General features: G+C 38.6%; 2 protein-coding genes across 2 annotated transcripts; one reads left to right on the top strand and one right to left on the bottom strand.

Moving 5' to 3' along the window:
* Nucleotides 1-375: 375 nt before the first annotated feature.
* On the top strand, nt 376-12545 carry LOC135679467 (conserved oligomeric Golgi complex subunit 8-like). Its single transcript, XM_065193253.1, has 12 exons — nt 376-667; nt 734-886; nt 5013-5161; nt 6902-6979; nt 7103-7196; nt 7316-7390; nt 9433-9729; nt 10426-10493; nt 10584-10638; nt 11309-11447; nt 11731-11915; nt 11997-12545. The coding sequence occupies exons 1-12, from the start codon at nt 512-514 to the stop codon at nt 12294-12296; spliced, it is 1749 nt and encodes a 582-aa protein (XP_065049325.1). The 5' UTR covers nt 376-511; the 3' UTR covers nt 12297-12545.
* A 6849-nt stretch (nt 12546-19394) lies between these two features.
* On the bottom strand, nt 19395-21422 carry LOC103992690 (protein ALP1-like). Its single transcript, XM_009412500.3, has one exon. The coding sequence runs from the start codon at nt 21248-21250 to the stop codon at nt 19676-19678; it is 1575 nt and encodes a 524-aa protein (XP_009410775.2). The 5' UTR covers nt 21251-21422; the 3' UTR covers nt 19395-19675.
* Nucleotides 21423-22065: the final 643 nt, after the last annotated feature.

Raw genomic sequence — 22065 nt, 5'->3', positions numbered from 1 at the left:
CAATCGTCTCTATAGTCACTCGTTCAATCATCTTCAACTAATTCACCTTCGATTAATTATCTGATCCAGCCCACTTGATCTGGTCAATTTTCTTTTTTTGTCATGTATAGATAACGAAGATGAGATTACTCGGCCTTGATCAATTAGTATTATGTGACATCCGATAATACTAATTGTTGAGGTCGTGTTCAAGATCGTCCCCACACAAATCCCAGATTCCATCACGGCGTAATGAACGCAACGTCTGATCCTCTCTAGCCCATTACGAACTCAGGTCCAACTCGCAGCCCGTCTTTAACTCCACGGGCCACGAGGAAGTCTGTTGAGGCCTAATGGGCCCCTTTCTTGTACGTGTTTACCAAATGCGGCGCACGAGTGCGGTTCTCATGGAGCGACTTCCTCGACTCGCCTCTCTGCGTATAGGAGATGAGGGGTATTGAGTGAGTGGGAAAGAATAGATCTGGAAACGCAGATCGTTTCCGTTTGAGCCCAGCTCTTCCTGTCCGTCGCCATGGAAACCGAGACGAGGAGCCCGATCGTCGGCGGAGGAGATGGACAAGAGGAGGTGACGGCGGCGTCGGCGCTTCGCCTCCTCCCCTTCGTCGGGGCCGCACAACAGCACTACGTCTCCGAGCTCCTCTCCTTTACCCTCGATCGCCTTCACAAGGTCACCCTACTTCCTCCCCGTCCTTCAATTTTGTGGCAGATCTGCTGAGGAGGTGTGGTCACGCAGGAGCCGGAGCTTTTGCGCGTCGATGCGGAGCGTATCCGGAGGCAGATGCAGGAGGTGGCAGTGGGAAACTACCGCGCTTTTATTGCCGCAGCGGATGCTGTCTCTGTCATCAAGGAACAACTCTCCGGCTTCGATAAACACCTTGATTCTTTGGTACGCCTTACCCATCCATCGTAAACCCTTCTTACGCTCTGATATACTTTGTGATTCTAGTTATTCATTGCTTTCCTGATGAATTGGCTGCTCCTAACATTTGGATTTTGAACTGTCTTTCGTTGAATCTAATTTTTCCTAGTCTTCTCGTTGCAATGTCTCGTCGACAACATTTGGGTTTCAATCTATCGATTTATTTGAAGTAATCTTCATAGAGGGCTTAGAGGAAGAACATGACATTGGTTGTGACAAAATGGGTGTTGAAAATTATTAAATGTGATGTGATCTCATGAAATGATCGGATGAAAATATATGACCAACTCATCTGGGGACTGTTTGGCTGATGTTTTGAAGGAGTCTGGTTGAAGGCATAGGATTCGGCACAGAGTTTATTCCTATAAGCACGGCTTAAACTGATAAAATGAGGGAGGTTGTTGTTCCTTCTCTCCTATAAAGTTTGAGTGTGTCACTGCTTGTTCTATCACTGAGGCTTATATAGTGCTCCTCCTCTCTTTTATTTGGAAACTAGCCTTTTAATCTGTCACATCGTTTCACATCAATCTCTGCATTTGCATATTCATATTTGCCTCTATATGGACAAAAAACATTTTTTGAAGCTTTCTGCTTTTTGCCGATTAACCAAGAGAAAGGGAAACATGTTTAAGGGGTGACTTCTAATTCATACGTAACGAAAAGGAAAAATCTTTGACTCCTTAGCTTTTCTCCATCATCCTTCATTTGTTGTTGTTTTAATAAAGTCTTTCTTCCTTTTGTACCTGATGTGATTTTTCTTCTTTTTTTATTAAATCTCATGAACATAGATCTTAACCGACCATGTATTTTAATTAAATATGTCAGATCTCATGAACATGGATCTTAACCGATTTCAGTATAGAGCTAGGTCGTCACCCGAAAGTGACGTGAGGCACCTTCACCACCTAGGTGTCCCAAATTGGAAACAGTGGGCTAGGGGGTTCACCTGGAAGCGGCCCATCATGTTGGCGTTCAAATGTGGTGCCAAGTAGGCAAGAGTTCTCATTGTTTTAAACCAATAAGAGTAAAGAAGTTAGTCTAAAAACAGAGGGCTAGGCTAGTAGCTTGGAATATGAGCACTTTTAGAGAAGGGATTATAATTGATAGACACTATGCTTACAAAAAGAATAAATATTATTTGCTTGCAAGAGACTAAGTGCGTAGGAAAAAAATTAGAGAGATTGTGAGTACTGGATTTAAAATTTGGTATATTGAAAAAGTTAAACACAGAAAATAGTGTAGGAATTATCCTTGATAAGGCTCTTAAGAACAATGTTATAGATATAAAAAAAATTAAAGATAGAATTATAGTTCTAAAATTTATGAAAGGATAAGATGTTTTGAATGTTATCAGTGCTTATGCCCTTCAAGTCAGATTAGATGATCAAACCAAAAGAGAATTTTGGGAAAGCTTAGATGATATCATTCAAGGAATGCCTATAATAAAAAAAACTTATAATTAGAGGGGATTTGAATGGTCATACAAGGAAAATATAAGGTGAATATAAATGGGTGCATAGAGGCTATGGTTATGGGGAGTGAAATGAAGATGATAGTATGATTTTGGATATTACAACTTTGTATGATCTTATAATTGTAAATACTCACTTTAAGAAGAGAAGCGTACATTTGATTATTTATAAGAGTGGTTACGACTATAGTCAAATAATTTTTTTTCTCACTAGAAAGGTGGATAAGGTTATTTGTAAGAATTGTAAAGTTATACATGGTGAAAGTTTGACGAATCAACATAGGTTGATGGTATTAGACATTTACTGTAGATTATGGAAGAAGAAAAAGATAGTAGAAAAAATTTACAAGGACTAGATATAAAGAATCTAAAAAAGAGGCTAAAAAGCGATTAATATGACAAGATATAAAGCTTATGATAATTTTTATAATAAATTAGGTACTAAAGATAGTGAAAAAGATATATATCAAACTACTAAAGCAAGAAAAGAAAATGTAAGGATTTAGTTAATATTAAATGTATTAAAGATGAAGATAAAAGAATACTTATTAATGATAATGAGATCAAGGAAAGATGAAAAAATATTTTTATAAATTATTTAATAAATATTCCACATAGGACAGATTTAATGATAGATAATAGTAGTAGATTTAATAATCATATATTTGTTCGTAAAATTAGAGCTAGTGAACTAAACTACGCATTAAAGAAAATGAAAATAGCTACTAGTGTGAGGCTTGATAGTATCCCTATCGAGGTCTGAAAAAGTTTAGTGGACAAGGGAGTAGCTTGGTTAGCTAGCTTATTAAATAAAATCAAGAGATTCAGAAGGATGCCTGATGAATGGATAAAGAGTTTTTTAGTGTCAATTTATAAAAATAAGAGTGACATACAAAATTATTCAAATTATTATGGAATTAAAATTATGAGTCATATTATAAAATTTTGAAAAAGAATTATCGAAAGTAGTAAAGGCTTGAAATAAATATCTCTGAAAATTAATTTGGTTTTATGCCTGAAAGATCAACAATAGAAGCTATTTATTTATTAAGATAATTAATGAAAAAAATATAGAAAAAAAAAGAAATATTTGCATATGGTTATTAATTTATTGATTTAGAAAAAAACCTATGATAGGATTTTTAAAGATTTATTATGGTGGGTTTTAGAAAAGAATGGTGTATCCATTAATTATATTGATATTATCAAAGATATGTATGATAATGTAGCTACTAGTATTAGAACAATAGGGATTGTGTCTAGTGAGTTTCCTATTAGTATAGGATTATATCAAGGATCTACATTAAGTCCATATCTTTTCACATTTATAATGAATGAACTTACTAGCCACTGGCACGATTGACCTCCCTGGTGTATGTTATTTGCTGATGATATTGTCTTAGTTGATGAGAGCCTTAATGGAATTACTTATAAACTTGAGCTGCGAAGGCAATAAACTAAAGGTTTTATATTAAATAGGACTAAAATTGAATATAGCAAATGTAATTTTAGTGATTCTAGGAATAGACAGGAGAATATAGTTAAGTTTGATTGGCAAGAAATCCCCTTAAGTAAAAGCTTTAGGTATCTTGGATCAAATATTCAACAAGATGAGAAATCAATTAAAATATTATTTATAGAATAAAAACAGGATGGATAAAATGACGAGGGGTGTTAGGAGTCTTGTGTGATCACCGGATGCCTTTGGGATTAGAAGAAAAATTTTATAAGACAGTTATGAGACCAACTATACTTTATGGATATGAGTATTGGGCAGTTAAGAAATAACATATACAATAAGTTTGTGTTGTTGATATGAGAATGTTTTGATGGATGTGTGAAGTTGCTAAGAAAGATAGGAAAATAAATACTTTTATTCGTGAACAACCATGTATCGTTTCGATAGAGGATACGAGAAGAGAAAATCGTTTAAGATGGCATGAGCATGCGTTTAGAAGACATTTAAATCTGATGGTTAGAAGAGGTGAAATAATTAATGTTGGTGGTACGATGAGAGGTAGAGGAAGACCTAAAAATGCATTAATAGAAATTATAAATAAAGATTTAAGTACTCTGAACTTAACTACATATATGGCTTTTTATAGATTTCAGTGACGACAAAAGATCCATGTAGCTGACCCCAAATAGTTGGGATTTATGGGCTTTTTATAGATTTCAGTGACGACAAAAGATCCATGTAGCTGACCCCAAATAGTTGGGATTTATGGTTTTGTTGCTCTTGTTTTGTCCTTATATCTTATTTTCTCTTTGCCATTGTTCTACTTTTAATTTTCAATTTTTGCTCTTTCTTCTTCCATCTTCTCTTTTACCTGCTTCTTATTCTGGCTTTTTTGGATAACAACTTAGACTCTGTACATTTCTTTTCCAGATTACTATTCAGCTGCATTGATAGTTTGATGTCACTGTTGTATGAGTTTTATAAAAACTTAATAGTGTGTTTGTCCTTTATATGTACTTGTAAGATTTTTGTTTGAACCAAAATATGTTTCATTCTAAATAGTATTTATCATGGTGGGTTGACAGGTTTGAGTTATGATGTATTTACATTTATAGGATGTTAGAGAGATCTACACTGACTTTCTAGCTGCATGCTTATTGCAGATAACAGAGATACCAAGTCTCACTGCTGGTTGTACAGAGTTTATTGAATCTGCTCAGCAAATTTTGGAGGAAAGGAAGCTCAATCAGACATTGCTGGCCAATCACACGACTCTGCTTGATTTGCTTGAAATTCCTCAGCTAATGGATACGTATGTACTTTATTTTGTAAAATAAATTATACCTGTCAAATTTTATCTTAATGCCTGTACATGGATTCTGCTGCCATAGTTGTACTTATGGAAATTTTAATTAATTTAAATCATATTACATGCATCTTGATGCCAGCAATTTTAGATTTTAATTGTTGTAGATGTTCCATTAGACATATTTTATATATTTTTTATTGTGCTTACTTGCCATGTGGGACATGTTCCATGTACTTATTTCCTCTTTGTGAATTCTTTAGCTTTTCTTCAATTTCCTTTTGAACATAAGGCATTGCTAATTTTGACATTGTGGTTTCATGTACTTATTTTGTTGATTCATGAATAATTAGTTGTAACTTTGATAGATGAAAGAACTGTTTAATATTGCTCGGGAGAGCTATATATGTGTAGGTAGAAAATGCAAAACAACTAATTTTACTGGTATAAATAGAGATAGAGAGACCTAAAAGATTTTATTAGAAACTATAAATACAGATTTAAATACTCTTAATGTAACTGAGAATATGATTTTTTTTTAAGATCCATGTAGTTGACCCAAATGTTTGGGATATTACAGCTTTGTTTTTGTTTTTTTCTAAAAGATTAATTATAAATTTTCATTACATTAAACAACGGATGCTCAAATATGGACTTGAAGTCGCTTGTCGCCTGTCAATGTGTATCTATGTAGGCTGTTCTTTTTTCCTTGTGCAGGATGATCCTAATTCCAACATACAAACTAGATGGATTTACATTATCATTATGTTAAATCTTGAAGTATCTTGGAAGTGATATCTTTGGTGGACAGCAGAATTTGATAATAATTGGATGTGTATTAGTGTTAGTTTGTAGTTTGTTCTTTGAGCCAAGAAATAAGCTAGTGCTTGCTAAGGGTGTGCAAAGGAACTGATCCAACTGATTAACCAAACTGGACCTTACCAGTGCATCTGTTTTGGTTTGCTTCAAATACATTTTGTCTCATCAAATGCAGAGATGATATATCTGATTCTTACAGATGGAGCATATAATATTATTTATGATAATTAATATATACAAGATATAGTTATCATGAATGAACTCTATCCTTATAGATGGAGCATATCTTCTGTAAACTATAATATTTATATCAAACAATATTCTACAAATACAATATGATTATAAAAAAATGAATATAAAATGCCACAAAAACCAAACATATTTTGGTTAGATTCAGTTTATTCCTTTACAGATCAATGCAGCATGGTTAGTTCTGCATACTGAACTTGTTTAGTGTAATTCGAATTTTTTTTCAAAATTGAATTGATCTATATGCATTCCTACCAACCACATGTAGTGCTAATTCTGATCGTGGTCATTAGTTACCATTTCATGCACGTAGCCCCCTGTCTTCTGTACAATGCAGGACATAATGTTGGACCAGTAATTTGACGTCCTTGTTTAACTCTTATTTATAATCAGTTCCTTGAACTATCTTCTGATATTGAAACATGTTTTAAAGTTGATGAATTGTTACCATTAGGTCTTTTGAGGTAACTTGAGATAGCATAATATTCATACTGGTATCCTTTCCCTTTATCTTTTTGGTCAATTTTCTGTTATGGTTGAAAGTTTGGTTATGTTGTGCATTATAATAATATCTTTGTCTTAAATTTATGAGCCTCTTTCCCTGGATATTATCATTTCACTGTCAAGTGGATCCAGGTAGATGCTAGTAACTTGTGAACATGTGTTCGTTCTTTGCAGATGTATAAGGAATGGTAATTATGATGAGGCTCTTGACCTAGAAGCTTTTGTCAACAAGCTGTCAAAAATGCATGCTGAGTAAGTTTTTTCTAGCGACTGAGTTTAGGTCTTGCTATTGTTTTATTTGGAAATAGTCCAACCAGTATTATTATTATCTATATATTCCATTATGATAGCTAGCATTTGATATTTGGAATCAAGGTTACCTGTCATTCAGGCATTGGCAGCAGAAGTCCGGAAGACAACACAATCTCTACTATCTCAACTTCTGCAGAAACTTCGAACCAACATCCAGGTAGTTGTCTAAGTGTGTTAAAAGACCCGTAGTGGATTTGTGAACTTGTGGTTTCCCTGAAATGGTTCATTTGATTTCACAAGATATATTTTTAACTGTGGTTACACAACGATATGCAGTTACCTGAATGCTTGCGCATTGTTGCACATCTGCGACGAATAGGAGTATTTACTGAATCTGAGTTACGTTTACAGGTTGGTCTACTGATGAACGGATTTGTATATTTTTCTTTTGGCTCAAGTAGAATAAATGGACCTTTTGTTAGCTAGAATAAACTACGTTTCTTTGAGCTCAGTAATCTTTGACATCTCAAATATATAATCTTATGTTAGTACATTTTTGCAAATGTATTTTAAATTGAGAGAACCTCCCAAATGTATATTAAATTGCAGATGTTGATGTGAACTTGTGAAGAAACATCTCATTCATTTGATTAATGTTTTACTCCTGACTATAACGTTTTGAAATGTTCATTGTAAAATACTTGGAATAAAACAAATTAACCAAGTTGGAAGACACTAATATGTGATTATATAATTTTGATGCCATATGAATGTTTGTTTCAAAGACTATTGTACCGTGCTAACTGGTGGTATTGGTCCATGGGGGGATCGGTTGGTAGTAGCGTACTGTATGTCTGTATATACCCTGTACGTCGCTACGTATCTTTTTTTGGAAAAAGGTTGAAAAATGACTGAAAATTTATAAATTTTTCAAAAGGTTTTTTTAATCCTAATTTAATGGTAATTTTATTATATTTAATTAAGAATAGAGTGTATATGAGACAAGTAAATGCATAAGGCTGTGATTAACCCTAAGTACCCCTAGTTTGGGCCTAAATGCAAGATGATAGGCCTAATTGAGGTTAACACAAGAAAATGACCTTAATCATGTTTAATCTTTGTGAATATGCATTAATACGCTTCTAATTATATGAAATGATAGATAAAACATAGAAAGAAGTTTAATATTTTTAAATTGCGGAGAAATTCCATTAGATCCTGAGTTTAAATCACTTATTTATCCAAATCAATAGCTTGATTACCACTAATTGTCAATTAGGAACTTTAATCATAGGTGAATGTGAGAAAGAGTGAAAAAGAGGGTGAGAACGAGAGAGTGAATGAGAGCGAGTGAGAGTGAGTGAAAGAGAGGGGAAGGAGGAGATTTAAAGTCCCAAAAGAGACCCCAATGGTCAATTTGATAATTGGGTCAAACTTGACCCAATTTGGAATTTGATCGATATTGACCCATATCGTTTGATACAAATTAGTTTCAACCGTATTGGTCAATACATCACCCATGTCCGATGCCTAACCCTTTTCAAGCATACCACTCAAAATGGGTTGGTCTGCATATCGATCAACTGGCGGACTAGTATGTATCATCCGTTCCATACCATTTTGAGCGGTATGTCAAACATTGGTTTGTTTTGCTAATCTAGAACCTTAATCTTCTAAGAAATTCTAGCATTAAAAATATTTAAAAAAGGAATTTGTAGACAACTTTCTAGTATTAAAGAGGGTTTTCCATAATAATTTACATATTTTGATAAATTTCTGATGATAAGTTTCTAATTGATTGTTTAAATTGCTAATATAGCAAAATCTTAAAGAGCTTAGATGTTTATTCCATTTGGAAGTAATTTTTTGGGTGCTTCAAAATCTTCATGATTCTGCAATTTTGAGTTGAATCATGTGAAAGTATTTTATGGTAACTTTATTCTTGTGTATGATAATTATCAAATGAAAAATAGTTAACTAAACTTAGTTTTGTTAATCAATGTACAAAGAGTCTTACGCCTGCTTTTGGATTATCAGGACATGGAACCCGAAACCTTTTGGCCATAGATATATCTGTGCCTGTGTATGGTCCCTAGAGTATATTTAAATATAGTAATAGAAGACCATGAGAAGTATGCCATAAAAATGTAAACAAGCTTTTGTAAATATGGTCAATGAAGGTTTTCTCTGTTTTCTTAATATGTGCAAGTCCGTATTTTGGGCATTCTAGAGGTGGTACTTTGGTGTTTAATCAGATATAAGATAGAACTGCTTGCATTTTTCCAAACTTTTGATCCTTTGACCAATTGTTCTGACTAATCTTTCAAATTGCTTGATTTATTAATGAATATAGATATATAAATTTTGTTTAAGTGCTTTTTGATTGTCACGAGTTGTGCAGACTTTGTTATGCTTTGAACTAGTCTCACTCACTGGATCTGTTTTATAAACAGTTTTTGAGGTGTAGAGAGACATGGCTTTCAGGCATTCTTGATGACTTGGACCAGAGAAATGTCTATGAGTACTTGAAAGGAATGGTGAATTGCCACAGGATGCATCTATTTGATGTTGTTAACCAATACCGTGCTATATTCAACAATGATAAATCTGGGAGTGAGGAGAACTATGATGGTGGGCTTCTTTTCAGCTGGGCTATGCATCAAATAAAAAGTCACCTTAGCACACTCGAAGCCATGCTTCCAAAAATTACTGAAGGAGGTTCAATGTCGAATATTCTTGACCAATGCATGGTGAGAGATTGTTTCTATGCAGTTTTGTCTTTTAGGTAAACTTTGATCAGCCAGAGCTTAAGATACTTCACCTTATGACTATTCAGCACAACTCCTATTTTGGGTTACAATTTATTTTGGTATTGCTTTGGTGAACTTTATATTTTCTCTGTTGCTAGCATGTAGGATTTTCGGCTACTTGCCAATGTGCACTTGTCTGTGCTTAGAAAACATATTTTTCTCCCATTTAAATATTTAATTTTTTAGGTCCTTAGAAATTCATTTTCTGTCCATATCTTTTTGTAGTCAATCCTTTTTTATGGATTAATTTTTCTAATCCTTTGGCCTTTCAGTTTGATGTCTATGCTTATTTAATTACTAGACTACCAGTTTGTATAATTTTTTGAGGATTTTTGTACTTGATGCTATCTGTTGCATTTTCTGACATTGTTAATGTATGATGCATAATTAAGGGTGTTGAATGCTCTTCGAAGCTGTACATAGCTTGTAGGCTATAACATACGTTTATTATACAAACATTGTTGCTATCTTCTTAGAGTTACATGCCTTCTCTAAACTCCTTTGACAAATCTATTTTCCTGATTTCATTAATTTTGTTTTGTCATTTTTGTGAGTATCGGGATTAGTACGAGGCACTTCCTCCAGCTAGTTTTGTTTGCTGTGTTCAATTTAATGTTAATTTTCTGTTGCCTTCAGTACTGTGCAATGGGTCTTGGCTTGGTTGGACTTGATTTCAGAGGCTTGCTGCCTCCACTTTTTGAGGGGTAAATGAGCATCTTTATTTTGTTCTTTTAGACTGAATAATATTAGGTTGTATTGTCATCTTGTAACTAACAATCTTTCGTCTATTACAGTGCAGTTATCAACTTATTTTCAAAGAATATGAGAACTGCTGTTGAGAATTTCCAGGTATCCTTGCAATTAGTACATGTACAAACTTATGGTGATAGTTTATGACTACCTTTTTCAATCATTATTCAAAGAACTAATGCCTTATTTTATTCATACCTAATATGTTCAGAGTGAGCTTTTTTTGTCAAATTGGCCTTTGGCAACTGCTCGTACATAATTCGTTTTTACTACTTTGGCCTTTGTTATAAGTATGTATGACGTAGTTCTGAGAAACTCTATTGAATTACTTGGCTACGTAGATCCATAGCACAATTAGACTCTTGTCATTCACAACACCTAGTTAGTGGAACATATTCTCTTTACTCGATAAACAATTTATTTGCACAAGAACCTCAGTTTTCTCTATTTGGTGATGCTATCCGATAATGCTGAAAAATTTTACAGTCACTCGAGACCAATGCCTCCATTTAAAATGTTCTCCATCTAATGTTTAGTTGCCCTCAGTTAGAGATAGAATATCTCAGTAAAATTTCTTAGTACAAGCCAATCTGGTTCGGTGTCATTCATGATCTATGATCTATCCAATGAAGATCTCCGCATCCTATATCATAATGCTCTGCTGATGAAAGTATCATCTCCTTAAATGGTCATAATATTAGTTTCTAATAGAAACGCTATCATACCAAAAAGGTAATGTTAAATGTATTTGTACTTTTTGTTTGGTTAGATTGTCCTAGATTCACATCGTTGGGTTCCTTTGCCATCTGTTGGTTTTGCCACTAATGGAGCAATGGATGAAGGCAAGGATGACGTATCACCACCTTCAGTCCTGATGGAGCATCCACCTGTTGCTGTGTTTGTTAATGGTGAGTACAAATACTTGTTTACCACAAATTCTTCTTAGCATGCACTGGTCAGAATGATCAGGTTAATGCTGCGATATACATGAGGTGCAAATAAGCTTTAAGCAATTGCAGTTGTTCAGTTTTTCTATGTGCCTTTGCAATGGGATTGCTCATGGGGGGATGGGGGTTGCCGTAGATATAGCTCAATGGTGAACTTGTTTAACCAACCAACAAGAAGAAAAAGATGCTCCTTAGCACTTTGCTTTTGCGATTTCAATCTTGCAGCTGATATGTTGCTATGCAGGTGTTTCAGCTGCTATGAATGAATTACGACCATGTGCTCCGGTGAGCTTGAAGTACAATCTGGCTCAGGAGGTTGTGAAGGGCCTACAAGCTGTTTCCGACTCCTTGGTGAGATACAATGCCATGCGAGTCCTCCGAAGAAATGAGTCTACCCTCTTTCTGTCACTGTGTCAAGCTTTCATCGAGGTCAGCTGAATTGAATTTATTCTGCTTCATGCTGTTTTCATGAAGTGACACTATTGTATGACTAGCTTGTGGTGTTGATAGGTCGCTTACCCGTATTGTGCAACTTGCTTTGGCCGATGCTATCCAAATGGAGCAACCTTGATCATGGAACACAGAGGCATGTTGGATGGTGTCAGCCAGTTATTAGCAGTGATCCCACCGCCGAAAGGATCAAGAAATTCTTTGGACAGCAAGGAAGAGAAGCATCCAACAGATGGCGGTGGTGCTACAATGGCCGAGAATGGGGCTTCGGTTAATGATGAAGAACTAGGGAGTGATAATCGTACTGATCAAAGCAGCACTGGCATAGTGCCAACAGATATGGATATGGATGACAAATAAAGTCCGACAAATGCTTCCATCAGCATGGTTGTCGTGATTAAATGGCATTTTGCGCAAGTTTTACTTGGCAGCAGCTACCATTATATTGTATCAGTACAAGTTGTCTACACATGGTGGTTGACGAGGGTGAGTTTTAACTTTGTGTTTTGAGGCTATATCGACACCAAGTACGACTGCCATTCTTCCGTGTAGTGCTCGCGTACTCTGGAGGAGGAGAATAAAGATCATTTGCAGGTGTGTTTCTGTCGATGTGGTATGTTCCTCAGCCCCTGATCAAGTAACATCATAACAGTCCTGACAAATTTTAGGGTCGGTATGATCTCTCACACGACGTGGTGTCCGTACGCATCGTGTTCGACCGACATAGGCATTGGGTAAAGGTGCGATGCCTCGGACGCATCGCCAACGGAATTCTCTGTGCCTCCGATCACAAGTGCTCGCCGCTGTTCTGATGAAACCCTCGAGGTACCTCTAATTCGTTCCTTGATACAGGATACTTCGAGAACCTAAACTATGTGTTCTTACTATATTTTCATATCCCCTCACGAGTCTCTCCAATAAAATTCATCTTAACTATCCGTTCTAACTATATCTTCACATCTCCTCACGGGTCGCTCCAATAAAATTCATATGGCAGCTCGGCTTTGACTTCTTCGTATGTGTCCAAAAGTAATATTCTTTTAGTTAGTTACATGTCGGGAACAATCTTAGAGGCATACATAAAAAAATTGAAATAAATGTAAATGGGAAATCGACACCATCGGACATTATTCGTCGATGATTCAGCCACCTTCGACAATGACAATGTCAGCATTGTCTTAAAGGATCTGGGCCAACAGACATACGAGCAAGCCCTCATATTCGAAAGGATTGAGACCAACAAATATACGAGCAAGCCCTCATATTCGAATTTAAGATATCTGATAATGAGGTCGAATATGAAGCACTCATCTCGGAATTTTAGCTTGCACATGAACTCCAGATTCAAGAGCTAACGGTGTTTAGTGACTCACAACTAGTCGTAAGCTAGGTGGGATGAAGTTATGAAGCCAGAGATACAATTATGGCAAAATACCCTGTCAAGATACAAATATTAGCTCAAAACCTTTTCCAACTCCGGGTGTTCTAAATACCATGTGAGGAGAATATTGAGGTAGATGCACTCGCCCAATTAGCATCCACTCATTGTGTTGAGCTTCTTAATGCACTCCCCATTAAGAAGCTAGATACGATTATAGTTGAAGAGGAATTATGCTAGATGAATGAGATCCTACGTTACAAGAAAGACGAGATTCTCCCAACCGACCCCATAGTGATTTGAAGAGTTAAGCACCACCAAGCCTAGTATTGTCTAATTAAAGGTTGACTATATCGTAGGTTTTTCAATCAATTGCTTCTTATATGTTTAACCCCTCACGAGACCAAGAGGGTACTTGCTGAGGTTCATAAAGGTATTTATGGAGAATGCATCGGTGAACGTACCCTTGCCTTTAAGGTGCTTTAGCAAAGATACTAATGGCTAATACTACGTAAGGATGCAATCGAGTATGCCCAAAGGTGTTGCAGGTGTCAGGAATTCGCTCAGGTACCACGACAATCAACAATCCCCTTGAGCCCGATCGATTGTGGGTGGTCATTTGCCCAATGAGGCATGAATCTTCTCGAGCCCTTCCCACCCGCTTTGGGTCAGTGAAGGTTTCTCATTATAAGGGTCGATTACTTCACGAAATGGGTGGAAGACAAACCGCTAGCATCAATAACCGACAGATAGGTTAAGTGATTTGTATAGAAGAATATCATCACCTACTTCGGGATACTGAAGGTTCAGTGGTGGCTTACCCTCAAAAGACGAGCAAGGGCACATGGGTAGATAAGTTGTCGAGCATCCTATGAGCCTCCCGAACGACACCAAAGATAGGGTCGGGAGAATCATGCTTAAGTCTAGCATATGGCACTGAGGCCATCCTACCACTTGAGGTAATTTTTCCAAAACTTCGAAAACTTAGATAAGAAAACCTCCAAAACAGGGCTTTCATCTGGGCTTGATTTAATCGATAAGACCAGAGCAGCTGCATACCTACGAATTCTAAGATATAAGAAGGTAATGACCAAGCTCTATGACAGAGGTATTTGCCCTTGGAAAATTCGACTATGAGACTTAGTACTATTCAAGGTTGAAATAAGTGACCTAACCCGATCCCAAAGAAAGTTAGCACCGAGTTAGGAAGCACCATACTGAGTCATTGAAGTCGTCTAAGATAGAACTTATTGTCTTGGAACAACATAAGTGGGACATTGTTAAGAACATAACATATCTCCAACCTAAATAAGTTTTATCATTGAGGCTCATAAGGGGTCTGATCGAGGTATATTTTTAGTTCACAAAAAGTATCTTTTTTATTTCTCTAAAAGAAAGCTACAGTATATAGATTGGTCTTCACAAACAAATTTAAATGCTGAACTACATAAAAGCAAAAGAAAATTGTAACAGATCAAATGACCGAGCAATACGCGAGTCGTAAATGGGTCCTCCTTAAGCTCTATTCCTGGATATTGCACCTTGAAACGAACCAAGGTGATCAAATACCCAAATTTATATGAAGTGAAGTTAGATCTTTCCAACCCTTTTTAAAATCCGATGGATGCTTCATACTTTATGATCGCCTCCTCTTGATACCTTGGCACCTTGCCCCGTTCAACCTTCAGCATCTCCTCGAGCTCCCAGGCTTGCTCTTTCGCTACGCCACCCTTCTTCTCAAACTCTGAGACAAGTGTCTTTACCAAGTCCAGCTCTTAGAGGAGCCTCAACAACTCCTCCCCCAGCCCAGGTTACTTCCTCAAATGCTTTCCAACTATTAGCTAGGGCAATAAGCTCTTGCTCAGTCTCCTTCAACTTTTGAACCAATTTGTCACCCGGAGCTCTCGCCTCAACAAGAACGATGACAGGAGGATTAGCTCCTACCTTCCTCAACCTCTGTCGGAAGGTTATTCTTATGAGCTTGTTGGTTGATGACAACATCGATATCCCAAACCCGGTCCAACAAGGCCGACATATAATGATGGTACAACAAACATGAATAATAATAATAATAATAATAATAATAATAATTTGTCATGACCATACTAGTACTTCATGGTGATAATCGTGATCAAGCATCACGTTAGAAAGAGAGAGATAAATCTATTTTGCTAAACCCAAACAAAGAGATCATTGATAGTACTACTTTGAGGCTTTGCCTTTATCCCATACCTTTTGCCCTTCATGCAGACCTCCCCATCTTGGTTGTAGTAGAGAACCCAAAGTCAAAATGGACAGGATGACTATTGTCGAAGTAACGAAATGTTGGGATTTCCCCTTGCATATGTCAACCATTGACCTCGACCCCTCTTCTCCTTAGCCCAAGGGAGACCAAGGGCCCTTGGGACTCCATAGGTTTCAGCACTAACAAAACAAGACTCTCCATAGGCTCTGACGCTACCAAAACATGACTCTCTATAGGATTTGGTGTTGGCAAAATAAAGCTTAAGCTAACGGTGGACTTCTCGGACCTCCTCCTCAGAAGATGAGGGGTCATCTTCACGACTATTTTATACCTCTTCTTTGGCCAGACAATGCCCACATCTTGGCCTGGTTGGGTCGAACCCAACTCCTTGGGTAGCACCTCACGGACAGGAGCCGGGACTATCGAGGTCGCAAGTGCGCCAAAAGAGGAGCCACGCCCTTGTTTCTTCGAGGAATGCAAGTTCATGCTTATAAAAAAAAAATTGACGTTATAAAACTACAGAAAATCAAAAGTACACAACGATAAAGGGGACCGAGACATATCTCGAAAAGTCAGACTGAGACACACATCAACAAGCTAGTTCTCATCCATCTTTCATATGACTTCGGACAAAGAAAGAATATCCCTCAATCGAAACACCTGATCCACTTCCTCGTCTAACAATAAAGGAGAGTTATTATCAAAGGAATGAGCCGATCAAAAAATATTGAACCCCCAATCCCGACCTAGATTTTTTTACAAAGAAAAAAAAAAGGCTCCTTAACAATATTTTTACGGAACATATCCCAACACTTTTCACAATGAGGAAATGATAAAGGAATCTAACGCATGAACATTTGAACGCCATGTTACCAATAATCGAATACCAATTAACTGTCACATAACGTCTAAGAATCTCACATCAACTTTCCTCGAAGACCACTTGGATATAATTCTCAACCTTATATTTGAATCTTATGAGCACTAATTTAAGTAACAAAGTAGCTTTTTCCGGTAAAACCCAACACATCTGACATAATTTTGCAAGATCTAACCGAATGAAACTATTTTATGAGACCGCAACTTCCAGTGAATTTTAGTTGAAGAACTTTGATTTCAACTAAGGTTGAGACCAATTCCCATCATCCGATAGATACAGACGAAATCAGTGGTCGAAAGGTGTTCGACCATCTTGTCATAAAGCTATGGATCGTCTCAGTAAGAACAATACTACATTAAGCTTCACATCACGGTTAACAGAATTCTACAAAATGGCAACCAAATATAAGATTTTATACACTAAAAACCACAGAGACGGAACACAACACAAAGTAACTTTCCTCTGATTTAGACACTATCAACACAATTTCAGAAATCAGGTAAAGTTGACAGTAAATAAATAGCCTATTGCAAGATCATCACCATATGGCAAAATTTTGTCACAGTAGAACATCTTCATGAAAGTTAGCCAAAACCTGATATATTATCAGTCCACAAAGGAACAGATGCTTCTTACTGAAGTATAAATATTGTTAACATCAGCAAGAGCCTTCTTAACAGTTCATACAAAACCAACACAACCAATTTGAACAGCCAGAACAGATGTAATTCAAGGGCCTAGTTAGATTACCATGCAACAATGCCATTTTCCTCACCTTACCTATGCAATCTCAATCAGCTAGCACCAAAGGGTTCACTTGTAGAGAAAGAGATAACCAGAGAGTAGATGAGAAACTATAGACATGGTTGAAAACAAAACACCCTAGACTGGTATATACCTGACAAGTAAATAACAGCCCGACGGAGAACCGGGTTGCAGGTCAGCCCATTTTGGAGTCTCCGTTCAAGGGATACCACTCGGTAACAATCCAAAGTTATGGCACCTTTCTTTTTTTTTTATTTGACATCAACCTACAGCTATGAATCCCTACCTATCTCTCTCATCTTCTCTTTCTCAAATCAAGATTCCTTTGATTTAAAAGATTGTCAAGAGGCAGAAACTTGGAGAAGTTTCAAAGTAAGTGTCAATTCTTTCTAGATAATGTTCAACGGCAATACAAAAAATAAAAAATAAAAATTTCTACACATGAGATCAAGTACTTAAAAATTCAAAGCTGCTAGGCAGAGATCATCCGCATATAATGCTAACCTACTTTATTAAATACAAGGTGCTACTGTTACTGTCATAATTCAGGAACTGCTCTTGCAAACATCATCTATAATATTCACTCAAAAGGCATCCAAACCAATATAAATTTTCATAAGCATAAGCATATGCACCTTGTCAAACATTTCTACTCTGGGTACCTCGGAACTATCACTGAAGATCCCAGAACCCGTTTTACTTCTCTTATGTCTTTATAAGTCTCATATGCATTAACAAGGTAAGCCATTTTGTATAGCAATTATCATCTAGGATAAATGTATCACGACGAATGCTCACCACAGATATCCTACATGGATGTGGCTGAAGAGTCAACTATGAACTAGACTTTGGCAGCTGCAGTTGCAAAATGCAAAAGATGTACTTAAAGCAAGCTAGATAAACGAAGGAACCATAATGATCCTGGAGGTAGAACTTGATCACTCATCTTTTAATGTATAACAAGTTAAATTTGTTCAAGTACTCTGTAGATCTCTTGCATGGAAATATTTCAGGTTCTAATGCCAAACTAAAATGACCCTGCAGGTAGAGCTTGATCTTTTTCTTTTGTTATAGAACAGGCTCCTTTATCTGAGTACTCTGTTCTACTAAAGCCATATTCAGGTCTCCTGCTTGGAGAGGTTTAAGGTTCCTCATGCCAACTCTTTAAACACCACAGCATTTTGACCAGCCAAACAAATAGGTTTCGTGATTTGGATTTCAGATTTAAGATAAGAGGTCCAAATGATATAACTCAACTAATGTAATCAGTTTTGAACACTTGAGATACAGCTACAAAAATCATTAGATGGTTAGAGGTCCAAATGATATCAGCTCTTGGCATGTCTAATTTTGCAAGCAAAGGAAGACCACAACTCCATAAAAACACACAAAATAGTAGCTGACAATTTCAAATGGTTTTGCTACTAACATTTTATACTACCAACCAAGTGACAGTTCTCGAACTCCATATCTCCAATCATTCATCTTCCTAATGATGCTATTTATAAAGCTGTAAAAAAAAAAACAAAGCCAAGTTGCCAAAGATTCATGTTAGGACCCAGAAATCGGGAAGATGCTTTTCTCATTGAAAGTCATAGAGAAGTATCACCTTGATATGCTGTATAAAAATGTGGCTTAGTGCACAATGCTCCCATTAAAGTGATACTAGGGAGGGTCATTGCATGCTCTATCTAACTCCTACAAATAGATAAGCTGATTCTGTGGCTGGAAGACTTGACACCTGAGTAGAACATATGTAAAAATACCATGGAACTGAGGCTCATCCTTAGTCCAGACTTCTTACTGTTGTTGGTTAAGTGAACAACCTCTGAACATATAGTTTATGCATTTTTTAGCTAAAATAAAACTCAAAACACAACAAGCTTGACATTTGCCCAATGCATGCAGATCATGTACAATTCTGATCTATTTGATGCCTAAACCAAAGAAAGAAAACATAAGCTCATAATTTGATGAGTGATGGAAAGTTTGCTGTCTTCTAATATCATACACCATTTCTAATTGAACAAGATAAACAAAAGATGTCTTCCAGCATGAATTTTACAGTAAACTCACTTTGTCAATGTCATAAAAAATTTGCAAGAACACAATATTTTTCACAAGGTTATCGCTGAAATGGAAACAGAATTGAATATCTCGTGACCACCATTACCCACTTGAAACAAAAAATCAAGAAAAGTTAAGAATGGCATTGATTCATAACATCAAAGAATTCCCTATCAACCTGAACTTTTCTAGTAACTAAGACAACAGCAAAGCTGCAACAGGGTCACTGTTTTCTACCTCTCCAAACAAACTCTACGCTAACCTAATTAAGTACTCAAACCTTACAGTCATTAGGAACGACCAACCTTGCTTTACAGTCCTACCAACCAAAAAGCCCAATCAGTTTTATTCTGCATGGTTCCATAAATGACAACAAACAAAAGAATTTCAATTTTGTAAAGAAACTAAAAGAAAGCTGTGCCGGCAAGGCCATGATGTAACAAATTATGAGCAATATTGTCCCTGGCCTGTGATGCACTCACCGACCGTATGCTGTTCTCAGGCACCATCTCATCGTCCACCAGTTCGTACTTGAGATCCGGCTCCATCTCCTCCTTCCTTAGCTCACAGATGTTATGCAGCACACAGCAAGCGCCAATAACCACAGGCAAATCCTGCAGTTTTACTTCTGTTCGCTTCTGTAAACAAGTCCACCGCCCCTTCAACCTTGCGAATGCCTCCCGAGCGATCCGCTGAACCTCCCCGATCTTTTCATTGAAGGCATGCTGCGTCCACGTCAAGTTTTGGTGGGTGTACGGCACCAGCACCCAATCCATAAGAGGATAGCCCGAGCTCCCCACGATCCAAGTGTTCTTGAGCATCCCGGCAGCTGCCCTCTGGTGCAGAGCCGATTGCTCGAGCACCTTGTCGTCAGGCATCGATCCGGGCCACCCGATGCAGACGTCCGTGAACACACCGTCGGGGTTGACCACCCCTTGGACGGTGATGGAATAAGATGTCTTTTGATTGCGCTCTGTGTGTCGGCGGTTGAAGTAGGCGGCGACACTTATTTTGGGCGCGATGATAGGTATGTGGGTGGTATACATGGACCCGATGACATTGGGGATTCCCGACGCGGCCTCGAAGTGGGATTTTGCTTCGGCAGCGGCGGCCCCGTCGGGCCACTGGACGAACTTTGGCATGAGAAGGGTTTTGATCGCGGTGCAGACCTCGAGGACGAGCTTGTGGCAAGTGGAGATGCCGAGCCCAAACCGCTTCGAGACGAGCCGGAGCGGCTCGCCGGTGGCCAACCTCCAGATGCACACCGCCACTCGCTGGCGGACGGGGATAGCGGCACGGAGCATCGTGTCCTCCTTCGCTACTGCCGACCCAAGTTCATCGCAGATCAAATCGAACGTGGCGCGGCCCATCCGAAACGCTTGTCGGAACTCCGCCTCGGGGAAATCCGGGTTGTTGCATCGGTCCCACCACGCTCGCGACCGGTCCTTCACCCAAAGCCGCCTCTGCTGGTGGCCGCTTCCGGCGGCGGAAGTGGCAGGGCCAGCGTCGTTCTCGACGGAAGCGGAGGCCGCCGCCGCTGCAGCGGCGACCGCAGAGGCGGCTACTCGGACGCGCTTGGAGCGGAGGGTGTCAGCGTCATCGTCGAGGGCGGAGAAGTTGTCCTCGAGGCGGGAGTAGTAGTCGAGCATGACCTCAGCCTTCCGGTGGTGGTTCTCCTCGAGAAGTGAGAGCTCGCGGCGAGAGTCTTCGTCGGACTCGCGCCGCTCGGACTCATCCTGGGCGTCGATCGCCGCGATGGAGGTCAGCAGATTGGCGATCGATTTCCGCTTCTTCCTCCTCTCCTCACCGGAGGCGGATGCGCCGGCTTCTCGTCTACGGCGACCCTTGGGCATGTCGGAGATCGACGTCGGAGGCGAAGCGGGTGGTGCGGCGGAGTCGTCCTGAAAAAAGGAGATGTAAAAGGAGAAGTCGTCTTCGAGGAGGGGTTGGGTGGTGGCGGCTGCCGGAAAACTATTCATATATGGAAGATATTCCTATCTTTCTATTGATCTATTGCGGCGGTTGGTGGCGTCGTTTGGAGAAGCAAGAAAAAAAAAAGGGTCGGATGACGAAAGGGGCGGACTCGAAAGAGGAATAAAGGCGGAGGCGCAGACCAGATGTGAACGGTGGACGGGGATAAGAGGAGCGGTGGGCGGTTATATAGGTTGCGGGGAAAGGTGCGTGTGAACGCGGTTTTGGGAGCTTTCCGACGAAGGCAGCCATGGAGGCTTCTAGTAGACCGTGGCTCACGCGGCGGGGGGCGGTGAGCGGATCAGGATAAAGTCGAGGGGTGGTGCGAAGCGAGACAAGTTTAGGGTGCGTGGGGGTGACGTCGGTGTGATGCATTCGTTGTGGAGCACGTTAGCATAAGGGGATAGCGAGAGCTCATGTGATCTGGAGTCGGAGTTCCGTGTTGGTGTGCTACGCGGACCGAACTTTTTGAGGTGGATCATAAAATAGAAACAAGGTCGAAGGGGCATGTGGTTGAAGCCTGGATTGGTGGCGATCAATAATAAGAGGAAGGTGAGGTCGGCAAGAATCGGATCGTGGGGGGTGGGTCTGAGGAACCGAGGATGTATCACATGGTGGGCTGGTGGTCTCCTGTTAGCGGAAAACGGACGGCTTTTATTGGACGACGATGGATCGGTTGGTGGTGCGTGGTTTCAAAAAATACAGCCGAGATGTTATGAAAGCCAAATGGAAGCCAATTTAATGGGTGATGATTTGGGAAGTAATTGGCATGTGCGAATCAGCAAGGAAATAATATTGTGTTTATAGAATATATTAAAATTTC

This window comes from Musa acuminata, chromosome BXJ1-7 (assembly GCF_036884655.1).
Source record: "Musa acuminata AAA Group cultivar baxijiao chromosome BXJ1-7, Cavendish_Baxijiao_AAA, whole genome shotgun sequence".
In the NCBI taxonomy this organism is placed as follows: domain Eukaryota; kingdom Viridiplantae; phylum Streptophyta; class Magnoliopsida; order Zingiberales; family Musaceae; genus Musa; species Musa acuminata.
The sequence above is the reverse complement of the archived record's forward strand: the minus strand, read 5'-3'. Positions and strand labels throughout refer to the sequence as shown.

Excerpts from the sequence above, each read along its gene's own strand:
- LOC103992690 (XM_009412500.3), bottom strand. The coding sequence starts at position 21,250 with ATGAATAGTTTTCCGGCAGCCGCCACCACCCAACCCCTCCTCGAAGAC.
- LOC135679467 (XM_065193253.1), top strand. The coding sequence starts at position 512 with ATGGAAACCGAGACGAGGAGCCCGATCGTCGGCGGAGGAGATGGACAA. Across the intron at positions 668-733 it reads CCCTCGATCGCCTTCACAAG|GAGCCGGAGCTTTTGCGCGT; the intron begins GTCACCCTACTT and ends GTGGTCACGCAG. Across the intron at positions 6,980-7,102 it reads CTGTCAAAAATGCATGCTGA|GTTACCTGTCATTCAGGCAT; the intron begins GTAAGTTTTTTC and ends TTTGGAATCAAG.